Source organism: Rhamphochromis longiceps, linkage group LG3 (genome assembly GCF_057381845.1).
Source record: "Rhamphochromis longiceps isolate RC_006_pf linkage group LG3, R_longiceps_female_GT1.1, whole genome shotgun sequence".
NCBI lineage: Eukaryota > Metazoa > Chordata > Actinopteri > Cichliformes > Cichlidae > Rhamphochromis > Rhamphochromis longiceps.
Genome location: NC_140559.1, coordinates 35,052,400 through 35,074,769, shown reverse-complemented (window position 1 = coordinate 35,074,769; position 22,370 = coordinate 35,052,400). Strand labels below are relative to the sequence as shown.

Sequence of the window (22,370 nt, the reverse complement as noted above, 5' to 3'; positions counted from 1 at the left end):
TATATACATGTCGACATTTTGAAGTTATTGTTTGTGAATTCCAAAAAATTAAACTTTTAAATGATGCACTCCCAAAAAAAAACATGATCAGCTTTGGTTTAAAGTTTGTTTATGTTTGCAGCTCTGAAACTGCTAGTTTTCTGTGACATTATATAATACACCATTTTGATGAATAATTCCACCTAGTGTATGAGAATGTGCAAATGAGATTTGCCTCTGGAAATTTGGCAGATCCAAATACTGATTTCAACTAAAAACAAAAGTAAGATTTTTTTTTTTTTAAATAAAAATTTGGAGTGGTGGCGGGAAGTTTTTCAGTCCTGCTACCGCTGCCCTCTGAATCACCAGCTGTAGGAAGAGAGATGGTGGGGGAGGATGAGGAGAAGTGAATGTTTTGGCTCAAGGAAAGAGTTCACGGACTGTAGATATGATTAAAAAAACTGTGGGATTACAAAACACCTCCATATCCAAAGCCGCGAAGTCTAAAATCAAACGTTGACCATAGCTAAAAACAGGTTTTAGGATTATTTTTGTCTCCTGTCACAGAGGAGAGTTGGAAGATGGAAAAAGAAGAGAAAAATGTGAGAAAGGAGGGGAAGGGGATGAGATGCAGGGATACTAAGTCATGAGGGCGACATCCACCCATGGGAACGAGATAGAAGGGGGGAGGGAAAGTCTTTTAAATCATTTCCTTCCCATTGGCTCTTTGATTAAGATGATTTAGGTTCAAATAGAGGAGCAAAACAATTTCTGTGTTCTCTACATGCTGAATGATATGAACAAAATTAAAATGTCCCCTTTGTTCAGATAAGCCATCGTTTACTTGATGTTAGTATTTTCCCTGTATAATTGTCTCTACCTTAAATATAAAGCATCTTGAGGCATAGTTTCTGGTGTAATGTTGCTTTCGTTAAAGTATTTTCTAATAAATTTCTACACTTTTATGTGCTTTAGATAATAAAAACCTGCAAAAGTGGATGAATCTTTCACATATTGGTGCAGCAATTAGCAAGAACAAAAGAAAGCACCACAGTGATCTCCTGAGGCCACACCCCTATTCAGTGATGTCACAGCAGGTGCTTTGCCTTTAGCACCTCAGGGATAACACCTGCTGTGAGCTCAGGAACTAGGAATTGTCCACAAGCGGATTAAAATGTGCTTTTCATGCAAACGTCTAACACGACTGGGACTGTGAGGCAGAGCAGGGAACATTTTGTTACAAGAAACTCAAAAAAAAAAAAATCAGTGCGAGGTCAAAGAAGGAATGTGGTTTCCCACATAGTATAAAGCTGGAAACAGGCACAAAAAGAAAACACCAAACTTTGGTTCCCATTCACATACTTGGGATACTCCTGCCCCACTTTGGGTCAACAGCAGCCAACAAAAAATGGCAGGAAATGAGCCCAGTATGAAAAAGGCTGAAGAGGAGGTGTTTCAGAGGGCAAACTCCTCAAGTTTAGGCCCTTCTGAGTGACAACTTCCAGTGGAAAGTGGACACACACACATGCACACACACATTCCTCCCGCTATCACGCTTTCCAAAGCGACGACTGACATCTTCTTCCTCTCTGTATCAGTGCGACTCCTCCCCTCCTCTCCGGGCGCAGGAAGCCAGCTCCGATTCCCTCCAGTGTTTCACAGTGCAGAGATCTTGGAAGCGGCTCAGGAGATCCGACTCCTGTACAAAGTCTACACTGGGTGGAAAAAATCCCCTCATCCAGGCTGGAAACGTGTGTTTTACTGTGTGTGCAACTCCACTTTTTTTGGCAGGTGGAGAGGGGGGATTGTCAGTGGTTGTTATTGGAGAAAAAGCACAGATCCAAGATTTTTTTCTTCAAATGAATAAGAGAAAATAATGTGAGTGTTTCTCATCCTTACAAATTGGAAAACCCTCAACTATCTTAACCTAACCAAACACTAACCACAGGTGGCGCTCATTGAGCAGTGTGCTCAAACATGGGGCTGTAGTAGGAGATACTGTAAGTCTTCCATAAAGACCTCCGATGGTGGGCTCTGTTTTAAGCCTTTCCAAAACCAAACTCATGAGAGCAAGTGCAAGAAATGGATTATACTTATAAGCTGCAAATTACCTAGCTTACTTCATACAGTCAAAGCTCCAAAGCCCAGGGCGTTTTATTAGAGCCTCCCGCAGTTTTTAAAAGTCCCACTCAGCATTGTGTGGTATTCATCCCAAGTTTACTTGATCATTGTGATCTAAAAACTGACTGTAGATTCAGAGTTAGAGTAAACAAACACACCACTTAGTCCTTCAAAAGTTAAAAAATACACAAAGGAATATATATTTAAAAAACTACATTCACAAATTAAATAATGCCAAATACTAATATTGCTATTAAACAATTAACCTCATCCCTAGGACCTGAGTTGGCAGTGTGGCCCATTTATTGAAGATTCTTTTTCTGCTGTTACTCAGTGAGCTATAGCTTAAGTGCAAGTGATCAGTAAATGTTATTTGTGAACAAGCAGTGTTACTGTTGTTATAGGGCTGTTTTAACCCAACGCCTGATCTTCCCCTTTCCTTAACCAAGTAATTTTTACTAGCTAAACCTAACCAGTGATAGGAAGTGAAAGTAAAAAGTCAGGTAGGCAGAGTGGGGGTGCAAATCATGAAGGTCCCAATGAACATGAACAAAGTCTCCTGGCTGGTAACGACTGACAGAGTAGAGATGCACCGACTGCAGTGTTCTTGGTTGATTCTGATTTTTTGACCTGCCAATTTCCCCCCCTAAGACCTGTAACTCCCACATATACAAACAAAAATAAACTTTTCATATTTTCAAAGCAGATATTAAACTTTGTCTCCCCCACCCCCCACCCCCAAACGATGAGTTGCAAGAATGAGTTGCTGTAAACCTACCATTACCTGACATATTTAAGCTTACAAAGCAAAAGCAGGTGCAGCTGAGTCACATAACAAAACAAATATCGGGTACCTACACTAATTTCCAGAATGTTTATAACTTCACGCTATACCAGGAGATCAACATTAACGCTTTTCTGTATCCCCATAATTGTCCCCCTAACTGCTTTGACCTTTTGCTTATACTGAGGCTCCTTCCTTTAGCTTTAGCTTGAGCCACTAACCCTTTGTTAGCTTCTTAAAAATGTCCATGTTCAGCTGAGTGGGGGTGATTTAGCTGGCATAGATTCGGTTTGTTGTTACAAACACTTTTGAAATTTGTGACTTCCTCATTCACAGTATGAATGTAACTACTACGTGTCCGGTTGATAATCGAACTTACGTGAGACTGACTGAAAATCAGCCGAGTCTATATCTAATCTTATAACATGACTTTACACTGTAGCTAATATTGGCACAGCTGCTCTGGAAATCTCCCAGTGTTTACTGCAACAGCTTTACTGCATTTATACTTAAAGTAGGGGAGTGTAACTGATGAGTTTAATCTTTATCTTATAACTTCAGTCGAAGCATGTATAATTAGGCCACTGCTGATTCCACTGATGTCATGAGAGATACTATTTTAGCATTAGTCACGAGCCTCTAACAGAAAGCTAAACAGAACATTTGCCAGAAAAATCAAAGGAAAGTATCAAAAATGACATAAAATGTCTGTTTCACCTTGTGTAGTTTTTTAAAGCAAAATAGTCACAAAGAATAAAATCAGCATCAACTAAGCAGTTACTACTGATGCAAGTCTAACGTTAGCAAGAGGCTAAAGTAGTTAATAAAACAGACAACTCAAAGGAAAATGAAACAGATGGAAAATAATTATGTTTCTATTTCTTTAAATATTCAAAAAAAGTAGCCAGAATCTAGCTTCTATACAGTAGAGCCGCCAACATTACAAACCCACTACAACTGCTGAGGGGTGGGGGCTTTGATTCTTTACAAAGTTATGAGTCTTATTAATAAAAGTAAAAGCGTCTCTTTGTGTTCATTGCAGAAACTTTTTTTTTTAAAGGATTTAGCGCTTTAAGCATCACTCAGGCTCTGAGCCTGGTTCTGCAGGAGGTTTCTACCTGTTATAAGGGAGTTTTTTCTCCCCGCTGTCGCCAAGTGCTTGCTCAAAGTTTGTTGGATTGTTGGAGTTACTCTTAGTAATGTAGGGTTCTTATCTTACAATACAAAGTGCTTTAAGGAGACTTAGTCCTCCTTTTTCTGTTGGTGAAATTCAAATCAGTGTTTTCCATCCTTGCTGAGACAGTAGGAGGTAAGAGAGAGGGAGAAAGAGGCGGTGAAGTTCAGATGACGATGGAAGATGAAGGCCCAGGCGGGCTTGTATTGATTATTAAGCCGTGCGCTTCGGCCCACGTGTTAGCGATACAGTAAGAGCCCACACAGGATTTTAGAAAGGAGAGCGAAGAGTGAGGAGCATCAAACACCGATGAGCTCATGTATTAAAACACACGCACACACACTGGCCAACACATGCGTGAGTTTGTCTCTGTAAAGTAAACCAGAGGATGAACTGCATTTGTTTTATCTCCCATCCTCTCCTCCTTCCAGCTCTACATCTGGTCTGTTTTAAGAGTGACTTTCTCTTTCTGTCTTATCGTGCTGTACGTGTTCACAAACACACACACACACACACACACACACACACGGCCTGCTGACAGCCTCGTAAACTCATGTTCACAGTCAGCTTGCTTTATTCATCGGCTCGCGCTCGAGCTGCAGTGCAAACACAGTCAAAGCTGCCTTCGATAAGTTTGTGCAAAGTTTGCAGAGCGAAACAGGCTCGCGACCACAGTGCAAATTTCCCATCATGCATCTGGCCATCTCTGTACCATCAGATGAAAGCATCCACAAACGTGTTAGATATTACAGAACAGTTTTTTTTATTGCGTCATTGGACCGATTTCCAGCCTTTTGTTTTTCACAGAATGTGTTTGATTCCACTGCCACGTGTAAAATCAAAACCAAACCCTCTTTATGCTAACTCTGACCGACGTCCTCACATGGTTGTCTCTTTTCAAGTGTCGCTCCCTAATCCATCGTAACTGGTAGGCACACGCAGCACAGTCTCACAGCAGAAGTAATAATGACTTTTAATCTGCTGATGTGTGCTCTAGGAAATTAATTTTCTCTTATTTGTTTCGTGTCTCTGAAGATAATTTTTCATCAGACCAGTCTCATGTGTGCACAGCCCAGCCCTTGTAAACAAAATGAATATTTTTTACTTTTAAATGGTGGGAAAACTCAGCTGCAAACTTTTGCAGCTTGTACCAGAGACCAGAGTTAAATCATATACATGCCAGATGTTTACACTTCTTTTCTGTTATTCTGCTTGAGCAGGAAAAACTGTATTGTTATTCAAATGACTCTAATTTGGTTTTACAGCTTTTCCTACTGATAAAGTCGTCTTTTTCATATGTTTAGATATCTCGGTGGTTAAATGTGCAGTTAAACTTCTCACACCCACAGAAAGACGAGTTTCAGTGGTCTGGTATGTATTTATGTATGTGGCCCACAGTGTAAAATGGGTTTGACGTCCCTGCCATACACAGGACAGAAGATGAATTACACTTCCAGGTCTGAAAAGAGAAGCCAACAAGGGAATCCCTTAAAGCTGCATTCTATTTTAACGACCACCAGGGGGCGAAAGCCGTGGCTGTAAAGGTCTTCCTGTCCAGTTCACTATGTTGCCCAAGGACACTTTGACACATGGAGTGGAAAAGCCAGAGATGACTATTGGTAGGCAACCTGCTCTATAACCTCAGCCACAAGTGCTACAGCACCAACATGCTTGGTATGTGTCGTATGTGGGGTTGGGGGAGCCAGGGATTGAGGCACAGACCTTCCAATTGGTAAACGACCCACTCTACCACATGAGCCACCCCAAAGAAACCAATGGGAAAACGGCCACTCAATTTGTGTTACACTGAATCGTCCATTTTGTACATTTTGTTATTTTAATGACAAATCCTTAATTACCAACAACAGAAAGAACATACTCCATAATACACGTTGGAGGTTATGAACTGATATGCATCTTTCTTTGGGTTTTTCTTATTTGGTCTTTTACCGATGCCATCCACATGTCTATCTTATAAGGGCCAGATACCAAGTGTCATGACATTTGGGCCACATCTGTCCCACCCAGGCATCTGCCATACCTCATGTCAAGCCTGGTTCGTTGATTCTTAAACCACATCTGGACCACAAGACATCTGCCAGAGTCATAACCAATCCACAACTGCCAGAATAGGTTCAAATGTGTCTGCTACACAGACCAAGCACGACACTCAAAGTTAGAAGAAAGGATGCTTCAAAACATGCCCAACGCCAGTGGATGATCATACTGACAGCACCCTTGGTAAGATGTCACTCAGTACATTTAATCAACTACTTTAGTAAAGTACCCTTAATATACATCTATTAAGGGTACAAGTGTGGATGGTACATGAGATCTTCAAGAAACTAAAGAAGTCCAGCTGTCTTCTTTCTAGGCACCCAGATATCTACACAGCGATACATTGAGTGTAACAATAAGTACTCTGAGAGCACAAACCTCTGCCAAGGCAGCTCACTCTGTGGGCCATATTTACTTTTAAGGGAACTCTATTGTATTTTGTATATATATTCATGAATGTACTTTAAGTTTGCAGCCTGCACTTTGCACGTGTAAAAAACAACTTTGTGTTATTTACCTTTAATATACCTGACATAATTATCAGTATGATAATTTATTATTACCTTTTTCTCTCTCTTAGCAATATTTTCCTTCAAGACATGACATATTTTAGAGGTCAACCTGAAAGAAGGGTACATGTGAAACCCAAAGGTGAGGTCAGAGGTCAAACGTGACATGATGTTTTACATCTTTATATGGTACTTTCTATAATTTGGACAACACACGCCACACTATCATACTGCAAGGCCTTGAAGTTGACCTTGAAGACCTTTTAATGTTAGATGACGTCACTCTACACCCCTGCAAAGATTTATCAGAATTCATTCAAAACTTTCTGAGCTACTGTGTTTGACACGATGACCATGTAAGCACGTGGTCAAAAGCACTGAATCCCCTTACTCATTCTTTACTTTTCCTTTAGCAAAGTCTTTAATCCTAACCCTCATTTCAGCACTTTGCAAAACACATATTAATACAAACTGATGTTTAAACTTCAAGCAGCACATCTGTATTTGTGCCCAGGGCTGCAGGTGAGCCTGAAACATGTGCCTGCAACAGATTTCCAGAACATCTTGGTTTCTCTGATAACTAAACACCAAATATCTAAATCTTCTGCTAATCTCTCACTTATAAAATCCACAATCTAGAGTAACCTGTTAATGAGACTCCAGCTTTCACAGCTCACATCTTGGCTCACCTGATGACGCACATGATTAATAGTGGGTCAACAACCACCTCCTGAGGGGAAACCCCCACTAGGGTTTAGATACTTGAGCCTCTCCGCTTTTTGGTTTTAGAACTGAAGAAACATCTTCAACAAACTTATGTATGTCGCTTTTTCCAAGCTCTTAGGATCAGAGTAGAGTTTCCCCTCCCCGGGAAACAGTTACACGCCTCTGCTCACACATCGTTCACGCAAGCAGAGGAGCCGGCAGCTGAGGTCAAACTGTGTTTACAGATAAACAAGAGGGAAGACCACAGCGACAAAACTCTAAAACACTCATGACATCCACGCATTTTCACCCACTTCACATTCCACTCTCCACACCCACAACGTGCTGCTTTCAGGGGCATCTGGTAAACTTGCACACCCCTGAGCCAAAGTCGCATGCCGTCCCGAACAGCTATGAAGCCTCGGTCACTGCCGAGCGGACATGAACTCCACCTCCTCAACCGTCACGTGTCAGCAAATTAAATCAAACATGTAGTTTCATCTTCCCAAAGTGACCTGCGGTGTGTCCCGCAGTAACTGAAGGCAGAGCGCTCTGCTGACAGCTGACAATAACAAACCTCACACTCGCTCACGCGCACGTGCAGGGCTGGCCCTCTGTCACTGTGGAGACTGTCACAGTGAAACCCCAGAGTGTCAGAGCGCGCGCTGACTCCACAAAACTTTCACTCAAGTCACCACACACAAGACTAAAAACAAACCAACAAACAGCTGAGCCCTTCTGCAGGAGTGAGCGCAGGTGTGAGCTCCGTCAGCTCAACTTAAGCGTCTTCTTTTTTTTCTTTTTTCTTTTTTTTTATCTCTCTTACTTCTCGGTGGAGGTTTGCTGACCAGCTCTGCGACGTGCCTCTGCAGTCGGACCACTCTGCCCTCCAGCGCGCAGGACCGGTGGCAGATGGACACAAGGTCTCCCTCCAGCTCCTCCAGGATGCTCACCGAGTGCCGGGACAAATCCGAGAGCTGTCGGAGCACCGAGCACAGGGTGAAGCTGCACACGTCCGCCAAGTCCCCGAAAATCTCCCCTTGCTCCTGCTGGTGCTGCAGCCTCTTGCCGTCGGGCTTGCACACATCTTTCGGAAATATCGTGCGTTTACAAAAAGGCATGATTTCTCTCTCCCGCCTCCTCTGATTCCAAAAATATCAAACTCCTCAGACAGTCAAGTTATATCCCCGTTGACCTTCTCCCTCCGGGTGGCGCACAGCCACACGCCACGGATCCTCCGGGAGGTAAAAGTGCGCTGCTGGCTGAGCGGCTCGGAGCGAGTTGCGCGTCGTGCGCCCTCATTGTTTTTGACTGCAAGCGAATTTTTTTTTTCTATTTTTTTCAGCGGAGAGGAGAGAGTCGGCTGCTGCGAGGACTGTAGTCAAGATCGGAAGAGTGTGACAGACGAGATTTCCTGTTAAAGCTTCAAAATTAAAGCCCGAATTTACTGCGTTTCTTATCGGGGACTCGCACATATAAAACCCCTGAACCGAATAGTTTTATGCAGCTTCAGCTTCACGTATAGAAACATGGTTCTGTTTTATGAGACCTTTTTGCGCTGTTATCGCCACTTTGTTAGCATTTCTTTTACTCTTTACACCCTTTTAATATTTTCAAACATGCTTTTATTATGAAAAGATTCACCCCGCGTCAGATCTTTTTATGTCGGGCTTGACGCAGCGACACAGTGCGCAACAGTCTGGTGTTTCCCTTGGAGGAAACCTGTCTGATGGAGGGAGAGATGAAGAGAGGAGGAGTAGGAGAAGAAGATGGAGGAGGACAGAGAAGGGGATGGATCAGCTCCTTCATGCAGCATCACCGCAACCACCACCACAATGCGCGTGACTGCCTTGTCTGTGCCCACGCGTGCATGTGCAAAATCGAAATAATCGAAGCGAGTGGGAGCTCGTGTCCGAAAACTTTTGCGTTCTTCCTTTCCTCACTTTATGTTTGGGGGAGCTTGCGTGGAGAGGTGTTAAGCTCAGCCACATGCAGCACCTTGCAGACTGTGAGCCAGAACACACCCAGGGTAGTCTTCACTGACTGCAGCCAGGTTTTTAACATGTGGAGCAGAGGTGCCAAACATGAGGCCCGAGGGGACCAGAATTGGCCTGGCAAAGACTCCAATCCGGCCCACTGAAAGGCTTTTGAAAACGTGAAGGAGAGCGTAGATTTTAAACTTTAAATTGTATTATCATAAGTTTTAAGCTTTTCCTGCTGATATCCCCCTGCTGATATACAAAATAATTAAGATAAATCATTAAATAACAGAGACGTTTTAGGTGAATTAACCAAAACATTGTGTTTCATAAAAAACAGGAGAAAGTCTGGGCAGTGAGCTACTAGAACTGTTTCTGTAACTCTACATATTTATTGTGTAGAAAAACTGAGACAAAATGCTTAAAATGCACTTTTTTTCTCTCTTATATTAAGATATCCCAGGGATTAAATGTTTGGTTTAACCTCTGTAAGCAGACTGAGAGGGGAGTTTCAGTGGTAGGAGGCGCTGACTTTGTTTACCTATTAAAATGGCAGCTGAGTGTAGGCATGAAATGTTTTTGGATTGTCCAGTAGCAGTTTTGACATCAATTGGCCCAAAAATGAAGATCAAAATAAGAAGCAAGATTTCTAAACAGAGCCAAACGTGTCAGCGGAGGCTGTGCGGAGTGAAAAACGAGGTCCCTTTAAAGAACTGGGTCTCAAAATGAGGAGGATACAAAAAACTGAGGAACAGAAATTCCCAAGTCAGACCGTCTCACACCCCCCACATCCCCAAATCTTTCTTCTCCATAAGCTGAATACATGTGCAGACCTCCGCTCCAGACCCAGATTTCCAGATGGGGACACAGCAGTGCTCAAACACATTACACATGCCTAACGTCATTTTATCTGAGCCAGCAGGTCGTTACAGTGACAGCTCAGATCACGAGTCCTTTGTTTCAGTCGTCTAGTCTCACAGATGTGAGGACTGATTTTTTAGAGTACCTGGTTTGACACAAACAGTACTTTCTGCGAGGGTCCATTTGTGCCAAAACTATGTTCGTGTGTCAGGATTTTTGGCCGAACTTTAAGAGTTTTTAAATCCACTGAATTTTTTTAATTTTGGAGGCAGGCTGCTTCAGAGAGAGAATCGACCATATATTTTACAGTCTGCAATTCACACTTACCACCATGTCGACTGCTGTAGCATTAAAATCATTTTAACTGACTAGCTCTGATTTGGTGACAAATTGCTAGGAAAAGGCTGCCCAACTTGGAGGAGTTTAGGTGTCTTGCAGTCTTATTGATGAGTGAGGAGAGAGGGCAGCGGGGGACTGACAGCCGCTCCTGCAGTGATGTGGATGCTGAACTGGACCAGCGTGGTGAAGAGAGAGCTGAGTGGAGCTGTGGATTTACCATTTGATCTTTGGCCCTACCCTCACCTTTGGTCACAAGCACTGGGTAGATGGACGGATGGGAAGAGATAAAGGCATGAATAATCATCTCAACTTCAGCCTTTGACACCAGACTTCTGAGTTTTTAAATATCCCCATAATGATAAAACTGTTCTGAACCAGCTGTTTGCAGTGATAATCAAACTGTCAAAAACGACACCCAAGTTTCTGAAATCACACATTCAGGGGCAAAAAACAAAATGTGTTCAGTCAAAACTGAAGTGCAGTTCAAAGTCGAAAAGAAAGTCAGTCGACACAGAGTGTAGCTATGGAAACATAATTTTGGCACAAATGGACCTCCATACTAAACTCCATCTGATGCCCGCTGGAGGAGGATGGAGAAGAAAGCTCAGATATTTTCACAGATTTTTCTTTCTGCAGTTCTTTGACATTAATATGAGTCAGTGTAAGCGCCGCCCTGTTACCCATCTAACAAAAACAAGATAAATTCAAATAACCGAGCTGCTGCTGCTGTGCCGTGTGATTAAAAAGTTAAAGATAATTCAACACAGAAACGATGTAGGTGTGTTGGGTTTCTTCTAAAGCGTAGCCCGAGGCCTCATATAGCAAACACAAATATCAGTGGGTGTAGTATTTTAACCCCAGTGGGATCTTAATATTACACCTGCACATCGCCATTTTAACATCAGCAAACAGAACTAAATATACTCCACTTAGGTGGGTGAGTACACCGCCCTGGAATTCCCTAGGAGATTTATATATATATTTGGAGATTTAGCAAAATCTCTGTGACACCCTCAGAGTCTATCAACAGTCCAGCATATCCACCTCACAATCAGACATGTACTATTAAAAGCTTTTTTATAATTAGTGCACATTGGAGCCATTCTTTACAGAAGGCAAATTAAAAAGTACACAGGGGTGTACTTTTTAATTTGCCTTCTGTTTTCCAGCATTTCCGAGCCCTTATACCACCTTAAGTTCTTGTGAAATTCTCAGGGCTGAAAAAGAAGCTCTGTAACCACAACCAAATTCATTTTACACCCACTCCGAGCGTCGCGCTCTGAAGACAAAATCTGATTTCTGTTCAGTATGATTTTCCTGTAACCCACTTTTGAGCATCAGTATCATGGGATGCATCATAGTTTCAGCAGCAGTTTAATAGTCATGATGTAGAAACAAGGTCTAGAAACAAGCATTGGTTCCCTGCATGTTTGTTCTGTTTTCTGATCATTTACTGGAGAAATATAAAAAACAAACGAGGGGGAAAAAAGCATTTTGCAAGTTTTGCGGATTTCACCGCAGCACACAGCGGGGCTTCCTTTTAACCTTAACTTCAGGCATATCAGTCTGTCCGCTTAGGAAGCAGAAACCACTGCGAGTGAGTCCATTTCAGCTGGTTTGGTGCAAATGAAAGCAAGAACAGGTTCTGCTTTGCACTCTTGCCTCACAGTAAGAAGGGTCGGGGTTTAAACGTGTGTGTTCTTCACACACTCTCTCCGGGTAGTCTGACTTCCTGCCAAAGACATGCATTTGGGTGAAATGGTGATTCTAAATGGCACATAGCTATGAACGGTTTTTATCATTTTGTATTAGCTTTTCAACAGTCTAGGGTGTCGCTTTATGGCAGCTGGGATATGCTCCAGCTCCTTTATGACCCTGAATTGGATAAAAGGAAGAAAATGGATGGGTTGGAAATGAGAGGCAACAACAGCGCATTGCTCTCTCTGATCTCAGGTTGCACGAGTAGTCCTCTTTCTCCAGGATGGCACATCCCCTCATAAGTACTGGTATGAGAAAGTTAGCTGCGTCTCGAGAGTGTGGAGGAGATACCAGGAGACAGGCTGTTAGTGGAGGAGAGCATAGAAGGGTTTTAAGTATCAGCCTCCTTGAGTGAGCCTTGAAAAGCCATACAAAATGACCTCCAGCAGGTTGCTTTGTATGATTAAACAGACTCAACAAGGGTGGCACGAGGTCCTGACGTCCTTTAGTGGGACCCGCTGCTCACAGCCCACCCAAACACCATGCGGTTAGACGGGGATTCCCAGACAACACTACAACTGCAAATCCACCACCCACTCTCAGGTTCATTTTAAAGACACATGACAGACACGAAACAGTCTGGAGATTGTGCTGCCTGTGACATCATCAACCAAAACTTCTCTTGGATATAATAAAACTGGAGTAATAAAGTGGCACGGAGCTCCAGGAAAACACACGCGGCATGGAAAGAAGCTGACTTCCCCTCACGCTGTCATGGGCGTGAGCCTCTCCTTGGGGCTAGATGGACACTTTCCACTGCAGGGTGATACTTTTAGCAGTTGTAGCTCAGTGGAAACAAAACCCATCGCCCACAAAACTGTTCATGAGGAGGTTTGTAGTGACCGAATCATGATTTTTGGAGCAAGACAGCGCCATTATATTCAAGAGAAGGCAAACATCTCTGCAGCTCAGATCTCCAAAACATGATGGTGTAGATAGTGTGAAAAGCCAGAAGACTTATTCATTTGCGTGATCTGACGCTTCAGCTATGGCCCCGTTTTCACCAGTTTCCCACGAGTGTGACCCGAGGTCAGAACTTCCACATAGGAAAAGGAGTAGGTTACTCATCAGATGGCTTTACACAACACAGGCATGAGATCCTGATCTGAAAGAGGGGGGCGTGTCTTTTCCTGCCCTTTTTCATCGCCTCTGAACACAACCCGAGCGCGAGCCAAGCCTCTCTGGTCAGCCAACATCATCATCTTCACAAAGCGGATTCCTCTACCCCGCCGCAGAGTGACAAGAGGAGTGCAGAGAGAAGAAAAAAACAAACAAAAGTGGTCAGAGTATCCCTTTAAGAAATCGCATCTTTGCAGGAGCCTCTCGGGCACATGATGTGGCCCCCTGGACTCTGAGGGAGAAGGGCGGAGGGGACTTTCAGCTCCATCTCTGCCTCTCTGGAGCCGTTTTCTTTTCTTTTTTCTTCTTCTTCTTCCTTTTTGCTTCGCAGTTGTTTTCCCCCAGCCAGCTGCTCGCATCCTCCGCCGTAAATCTTGCAGTTTATAATTTGTCCTCCGTTCACCTCCTCTCATGAGAAATGACGCATCGCAAGTTGAGGGTTTATTTCCAAAATGAGATTTGCAGAATTCAATACTCACTGTGATTAATTTGAGAATTGCTTTAATGTGTCTTCTCCCAGTGTTCTGGAGACCTTTTAACCACAATCTGATGCTTCTGCGTCCGTGCATAAGCCAGCCGTAATTATGAAGCGTGAGGGGCATGGCTATGGCTGCGCTCTGATTTCCTGTTTGTTTGTCAGTATAATGTGATAATTGCCCATGACTGCAAAGAAAAGTGATGTTTTTCAGCCACTGCATGACAGATGGAAATAACCGCTGTTGCCCATTGGATTGTGGCTGCTGTTGAGAAGCTTCAAGCTTGGAATTTTGTATTAAAGTGGACCTATTATGATTTTCCTTTTTTCTGTCACACATGTGCTGTTACACATGGGTAAAGTTTCAAATAAAGAGTTAAACAAGGGTGCGATCCACAAAGCTCAGGCTTCACACTGCTCTAAACTCTCGGTTTGAGACACATTATCCTACACTTGGCTCTTTACTATGTGATACCCGTGAGTGCAGAAGCCCCGCCCACCTGCTATTTGAACCTTCCGTTTGTGAGGGTCAGCCAATCAGAAGAAAGCTGGTTTAACGTGTACTGGAACTGAAAGGCGGCCCAAAGGCTCTATATGAGATAAACAAGGATTATTTTGAACTGTGAATCATGCAAAGCTACTCTTGGAGAGTCCAGAAAGGAAAAATAAAGACAGAGAGACTGAAATTATCATGATGTGAATTTACAGAAGAAACCAAGCAGCCGGCTCGTTAAAGTGTTTTTTCCGTCACAAAGCTGATCACAAACTCGCAGCTTTCACTCCAAGTTGCCATGCCTGTAGTTATCCCTAACTTTTAGCTATATTAACAATTAAATGTAATTATAAACAATAATAATAACAAAATAACAATAATAACATTATTGATTTATCTCTACAGACAAAAACAGTTTAAACTGGCTGTGAAGATGTTCATTTCACTGCTGAATTCAGGCTTTTTATTATGGGCATCTATGAGGATTGACTCGCTTTTGAAGTTGGCCTCAAGTGGCCACTAGAGGAACTGCAGCTTTTTTAGTATTCACATATTTGCTTCACTTGTCAGTCTAAATTCTACTTCTTCTTCTTCTTCTTGTTTTGGCGCCTCCCCTTAGGAATCGCCAAAGTGGATCATTTCCTTCCGCCTCACTCTCCCCAACCTTGTCATCCTTCACTACATCCATGAGTCTTCTCTGAGGTCTTCCCCTTTCCCTTGTGTCAGTCCGCTCCATCATCAGCATATATCCACTATCCCTCCTCTACACATATCCAAACCATCTCAGCCTTTCATCTCTGACCTTGTCTCCAAACTGCTCATTTCTAATCCGGTCCATTCTGGTCACCAGTGGAAATCTCAGCAGCTCCTCCTCTTGTGCCACCCTCTCCAAATCATACATCACAGCAGGCCTCACTACCATCCTGTAATCCTTTCCTTTCACTCTTGCTGATGTCCTTCAGTCACAAGTTACTCCCAACTCTCATTTCCACCCACTCCACCCTGCCTGCACTCTTTTCCTCACCTGTCTGTTGCTATGGATGGTTTACGCTGGGTATACTCATCCACCCTTAAAACGTCTGCTCCTTGCAGCTTCACTGTGACACCTGTCACTCTCAGATATTTATTCTGTCTTGCTTCTACTGACTTTCATTCCTCTTCTTTCCAGAGAATAACTCCACCTCTCCAGGCTCTCTTTCACCTCCCCTCTACTCTCACTACACACCACACCATCATCTGCAAACATCATAGTCCACAGAGACTCCTGCCAGTCTGTCCATCACATGCAGACAAGGAGCTCAGAGTGGCTCCCTAATGTAATCCCACCCCCACCTTGAACCCATCTGTCACTCCTACCACACATCTCACCGCTGTCTCACTGTCCTCATGCATGTCCTGCACCGCCCTCACATACTTCTCTGCCACTCCTCAAATGCTTTTTCTCTTCAAACATTAAAAGTGAAACATGTGATTTGAAGGCAGTACACTAGCATGTAGCTTAGCAGCCAAACTGCGTCATTTAGCAGGAAATAACCATCTGATCTTTTCTAATTCATAATCTAATTTCCTAATCTCTATAATTGTGAGGCTAATTGCCTCTGTTTCTTCTAAATGAACCATTAGCATTTGAGATCACACACAGCTTTGGCATCATTCTTTGTCTGTATCATGAAACTGTGTTTAAAACCCCCTAAACAAGTGTTAATATGCTGTGTAAACCTCAAATACATGTTTACAACCTGAGTTGCTCATTAACAAGACATCATTAATAATTAATACCTTAAAAGATGTTTTATGAGCATGAAAGGTTTAACTAAAACCAGCTAAAATGACAGATGTCAGCAGTTTTTTGTGGCTTTTCCAGAATGCAAATATTACTCCAAGATTGACACAGACATCAAAATAAGGTAAATGAATGACAGTGAGGTGAACTCCATCCTTTTTAAGGGCAGCATGTTTCCGAATCTCATTGAACAGCTCCCATCAGGTCGAACATTCCTGCCAGGGGCTCTACCTCTTAGATAATCCGACTTTTACTCGTCTTATAGTTGCTTGTTTTTTAGAGCTTACAGTCTGTACTGGAACTGTTTTGGTTTGGTGGTCTCATTTTCACTTTCTGTCTCTTTTTTAATGTCAGAAGAGGAAAACTGTTCAGTATTTCACAGTAAAACCAAAGAACTGAGTAAAATAAATACATTCTATGTGTCATTTCTCTTTCTGATCCATGCTATTTATTTTTGCAATCCACCGTGGGACAGAGAGAAAGAGATCAGGTGGTTGGCGTTGGGGTGCAGACTATTGCAAAGTATGTCTGAAATGATCTGTTGCTGAAGCATTTACATTTGGATCCAGGCTGATTTGCTGAAGGAGGTACTTTGCTTTCGTTCTCAGCTGTGTCTCAGCGCTCTTCTCTGCTTTCTCTGGAGCCCAGCGAAAACTCCACCAATGCTCCACCCGAGGTTCAAGAACGCACCCCTCCTCCGCCCTGAAAAAGCACATCTGGTGCTCAGAGCAGCCCCCAGGCCCCTTTTAGCAACCCCTCCCAGACGTGAACTTGGCCTACCTAAATGTTTTTGTTCCTGCAGTCTGAGCTGGTCTTATGGAGAGGGGGATGGAGAGAGGGAAGGAGGAGGAATTTCAACATAAACTGCTTTTTATTGACACAATTGAATACATCAACATGAGAAGCTTATGAGAGACGAGGGATAGTGTGTGTGTGTGTGTGTGTGTGTGTGTGTGTGTGTGTGTAGGAAGCGAGGCGGAGCAGGAGGGAGTGGCCATCCATATCACTGATCTGTGACCATATCATCTAACCACTTAGTTGCCATTACAAGCAACCTGTCACTTGGTCAATCAGCCAGCTGACTGTTAACTTATTAAACCAGTCAGGGTAAACTAGTCATCAAAAAACCCGCCTTCAGCCCCCTACCTCTACCGTCAACGAGTCATTTGCCCAATCAGCAGACAGCCATTCAGGCAGTCAATCACATGGAAGCAATTGATTAGAAACAGCTGTCTTCACCCACTCCCTCCGCCTCCACTCTCTTCTTCCTCCACCTCCCGCAGAAGACTGAGTTCATTGTTTTAGCAGCTCAGCCCACTTCTGTACTCGCACAAGAAGCACGCTCCGAGGCAGTACCTCCATTACTTTGTCCACGTCTTCTCTGTTTCACGCTGCACATGCTGTACGTTTAACCACAGCGACAGGCTAGTGCTCCAATAGCTGTTGAGAAACGAATCTCAGTGGTTTACAACCTGTAGGTAAAGAAGCCCTGAGATTAATCTGCGAGGGTCACGAGACCATTACATTAATGAGGTTTTTGGACTCTGATTATCTCTAAAAATCACTGAAAAACATTGGTTGAACTACATCCACTGACACTCCAAACAGAATCGTGAGGAAGGGTTTCCTGTAGTATTTACTTTTAAGAGGTCAAAGAATGAAAAGGTTAGATGATTCATGGAAGTAATCAGAAATCCTCTGGTTAAGGACTCAGGCAATGATGATAGACACGCAACTAACTGTTTTCTTTCATGCAGTGAAGGCCACAAACACAGAGGCAAACAAACTGTTCGATGATCTCTCAGTAACTGCTGGTCCCAAAGACACAGAGACTTTAAAACAATGCACCAACTATGCATGCGTCCTATAGGTGGCCTCATAGACGGTATGAAGGACGGATGTATCTACCATGACGTTGATTATTGGTTTCTATAGCCTTGAGTTGAGCGTATCTGCCATCTTGGTGTTCTGAAACCTGGTGCGATGAGCAAGTGGCAGATCTGATAGTAAAACCACACTTTCATTGGCTAAGAACTTGTCTATCACAAGTCCTCAAAATCCATTTAAGGCAGTCATGTGTTGGCTTCAATTTTTAGATCCATTTGGCTTTAGATCCATTTTAATGTGTCGGTACCTTTTGTAAATGTTTGCCACCCTGTTTTAAACCCTTAAAGGACCAGTCTAGTGCAATGCTAGCATGAGTTAGCAGAAGGCTAGCATTTTATATACTGTTTTGTTTCACTTGGAATATATCGCCAATTCTTTATTTGTGAGACATGAAAATAAAATGTACATTTTTATATCTAAAATCAGGTGTAAATCATCAAAATTATTTTGCTCCATTCACTTTTCTTCATTGAGGACTATCTCACAAGCGCCCTCTGCTGCACCCTTTGCTGAACTGCAGCCAATTTCTGTTCAACTGAATTAATAAAAAGTTGAATGGCAAAAACACGTACTTTCATGGATTTTACTTATTTTCTCACACTCGTATCTAGGGTCCATATAAAGAAGCGTTTACTGCAATAAGACCTATTGCCCTGGAGTAGCACTACCTTTCATAAAAATCTTGTCGTTCACAGCTCAGCTACGGTGGTACCCGGGCGATTACCGCCTCTCAAGGCCAAAAATCTAGTGATTCTCAAAGTGTCTTTCCAGCAGAGCCTGGCCGAAGCTTTTTGTGGCTGGTTAGCTCAGACTTCCAGATCGACTCCCCAAAGTCTGCTGACCCTCAGCCCATCACACGCTTTGTAGCCTCTGTTGTTTCTCCCTCTGTTGAATTCTTAAAATATGCTGGGAGAGAGGCTTAGAGCAGACTTTGAGTTCCCATTTAAACATTTAAGAAATGCCCAGTGCTCATAAAGGTTTTGGAAATGGGTAAATTAGTTGCTAGGAAACATCTTTAGCTGCAGGATGTTGAAATACACACCAACTGTGAGCTGTAGCATAATAAATAGCCCAAGTACGACATATGAGACTGTGTTGTTTATTTTAATATACCCATATAAAAGTGAAACTTTGAGGCCTCGTTTTTGTCATTATTTCAAAAACATGTTAAATATTTTGGGTTGAGGCTGCAGGAGTCCCGCTGGTGTCCAAAGTCTTCCCCTTAATGTGCGTGATAGTTAAAGAACAAATAAATACGTTAGAGAAAAGGTCTGCCCAGTGTATTATTTAAGGTAAGAGCAGCTGGATGAGCTGTAAAAGCTGATAATATTAGTAAATGCGTTGTGTGTCAATATCTTTATAGTGGATGCATCCCTGCTGTGTTTCTGTGCAGCTTGTTAGATAATTCAACATGTTGGTTTTCCGGGTGGATGTTTTTCCTCTGCATTTGCTCCACAGCTCACATTCCTTTTCCATTTCCTACCAAATGCACTTCAAAGCCGCTGTGTGACTGTATGTGTGAATCAAATGCGATTGTTGCTCTGCTCTGCAAGGGGATTCAGAACAGGACCGGAGCAAACCATGCGTCTGGCGAGTCTCATGTTTCAAATGTTCAAAGACTGTGTTTGTGCATGCATGTGTGTGTGTGTGTGTGTGTGTGTGTGTGTGTGTGTGTTTGTGCATGCACTTGTTTTTTTTATGAAATCTGGTCCCAGGCATATAAAAATGAGGACAACACTGACACTTTTGATTTGTTGCTAAAGCACAAACCTCAGAAGGTGTTTTAAGTCTGCTGTTTCCTTTCATAGCAATACATTAAAAAAAAAAAAAAAAAAGCACCACTTCAAGTCATGTTAAGGTGAAAGTTGAATTTAAACAAGCTGCAATATGAACCCCAGATACTCTCAAGATCGTTCAGGTTGGGCCTTATTTTTACAGCTTTGGCCATGTTTTTATGAGTTATGAATATACTCCACACACCTAATGAATGGCTCTATTGAGAACTCAGTACTTCTGAAATAGGCAGATATATATAATGTTACAAAGTTACACACCGTTCAGCCAAATGATCTAAAACACATTATTTGAAAGGAGAAAAAAAATTGTAACCATATCCAACTACAAATATGTTAAATTACACCAAGTACAGTGTTTACAATAGACACTATTTGCTTTCCAAATCTTTTTGGCTAATAAACTTAATTTAAAGAGTGATCACATCAAAGTACAGTAACTCATTGATGTAAACAATTGCTAAAATGTCTAATTATTACCTCAAGGATAAGCGGAAGCCAATGGATGGATAGATGGATGGTTATATATAGATATAAATATATCTGGAGGCGGAGTATATGACGGCAAGGTTGAGGACGGGGTAAATCCTCGGTTTACCCCAGCTGGCTGGGGTTGTGACATGCCCTGTGTTGTTCTGTGAATCCAGGAGGAGGTAGGGGTGGATCGCCTTTTCAGTTGGGCACATTTTTCTCATGTTTTGTTAGTCAGGGAGGTAAGTGATTGTCGTTTGGTTATGTGTCTTTGGGGCTAGGCAAGCAGCTTAACGCAGCTCAGGTCATACAAGCTTTGGTTAGTTTAGTTTTAGTTTATATTAAAATATATTACATATATTAAAATTATAACACGCTAATTTTTTTATGTAACATAAGCTAGCATTAAGTTCATTAAGAGCTCCTTTCTGTTTTTTTTAGCAACATTTGCAGGAGCATTAGCATTTAGCTCAAAGCTCAGAGTAAATGTTTCTAGGTTAGAAAATGATGTTAACATAAACATGCTAACCTAACAAATTCTAGTGAGTATGATAATAGCATTGATTAATAGCGTTCAGTTCAAGACACAGATTGAAAACATTAATCACAATTAGCAGAAAATATAGTTTCCTTCTACAAAGTTTCATATTTAATGACCGCTCAGGAAAAACAATTCAGAATTTTGTTCTAAACAACTAGCTGAGTTGTTGACAGAAAATAGGGTAAAACCATAGCAATTTATAATAATTTGGGATTATTAATGTAAAACTACAGCTTATGTGTCAACTTTTTGCTAACATTTAAAATTATATGGGATATATTTTTGGCTTGTTAAAATGTCAAAAATGGTCAAAGTTTGATTATAAACTTCATTTAAAAAGCCAGATGTCACAACAAACGGGTAGACGGGGGAAAAAGGACACCACAAACTTGTTGATAACTATAAAGTATAGCCTGCTTATTGGTGACTTATTTTCCTGATGGGACCTTACTTTATAAAGTAAACATCATATTGCATTGCATAAGAGTCAAAACTAATAACTGATGTTATAAATTCATCAAAAAAAGATTTCCTGAGCTCAAAAATAAAGATAATTTTAGAGGGATCCAAAGGGGTCGCCCCCTGCTGGGAAAGGATTTGAATCACTTTTCACGTCCATTTTTTACAGGCTCTGATTTAGGTAAATGCTCAGCTTTACCTAAATCAATGGTATTTTTTAATAGTATACCAATGAAATAAGTCCACTTTAAGTATAAACTGGGTGTAAAGCAGTGAAAAATGTCCATTAACAGTGACATGAAAGCATTGCTGGCTGTCTAAATTCTGTCATTTCCAGATAATGAAGCGACCAGGCTGTTCGTAGTTGCATTTTACAGATATTAGATGTTGAGCAGACCCACTGTCCTCACACACTGTCCTTACTTATGGCTGCCAGCAATGATGGATTACTGTACTGTTCAGTGTGTCAGAGAGCAGACGGTCATGGGAGTGAGCCGTGGCCCTCCGAACACTCCGACACACACGGACACACACATTCCTGCTGTGCGTGTTGTTGTGTGTTGTGTGCTGAAGGGGGCGGGGTTGGAAATCAAAGTCACGGAGGGACGAGGGCAGCAGGGTTGATCTTGTGCTCTTTTACTGCACAAACATACACACACTCGTAGGTGGAATGTGAGGGCCTGAGCAGGTTACATCACACACCAGCACATACACAGTGAGGTGGTGTTTGTCAGGCCAGGTTTCTGCAGTGCGTGAGCAGGCTGCATCCCAGCAGTCACCATATGGACGGGTACTGAAGTCAGAACACAAAGAGAGCGGCGGATGGGATAGGAGAGAAGGGGGTTGGAGCAAAGGACACAGCAATGAAGGGAGGAGGCAAAGTAGGGATTACTGTAAGCGAGGAAATAAGGAAGGAAAGAATGTAAAGGAAGCAGGCTTTTGCTTACAATGAGGAGGAAAGGCAAAGAAGGTTACACGGGATCGAGGAATGATGACACTTGGAAGTTATTTTGGACAAAAGATGGAGGCTGGAAGGATGACAGCAAAATGGGAAATGAGAAAAGGGACAAGTCAGAAAAGAC

The 22,370-nt window shown here is 42.4% G+C and overlaps 1 protein-coding gene across 1 annotated transcript in view; it reads right to left on the bottom strand.

Annotated features, from left to right (window-relative positions):
• The window catches only part of nhsl2 (NHS-like 2), a 192,256-nt gene extending 183,589 nt beyond the window's left edge, over positions 1 to 8,667 (bottom strand). The window contains exon 1 of the mRNA XM_085395547.1: positions 8,157 to 8,667. Within this exon, the coding sequence (XP_085251673.1) occupies positions 8,157 to 8,451 (295 nt within the window). The 5' untranslated portion in view covers positions 8,452 to 8,667. The remainder of the gene's footprint in view (positions 1 to 8,156) is intronic.
• Positions 8,668 to 22,370: the final 13,703 nt, after the last annotated feature.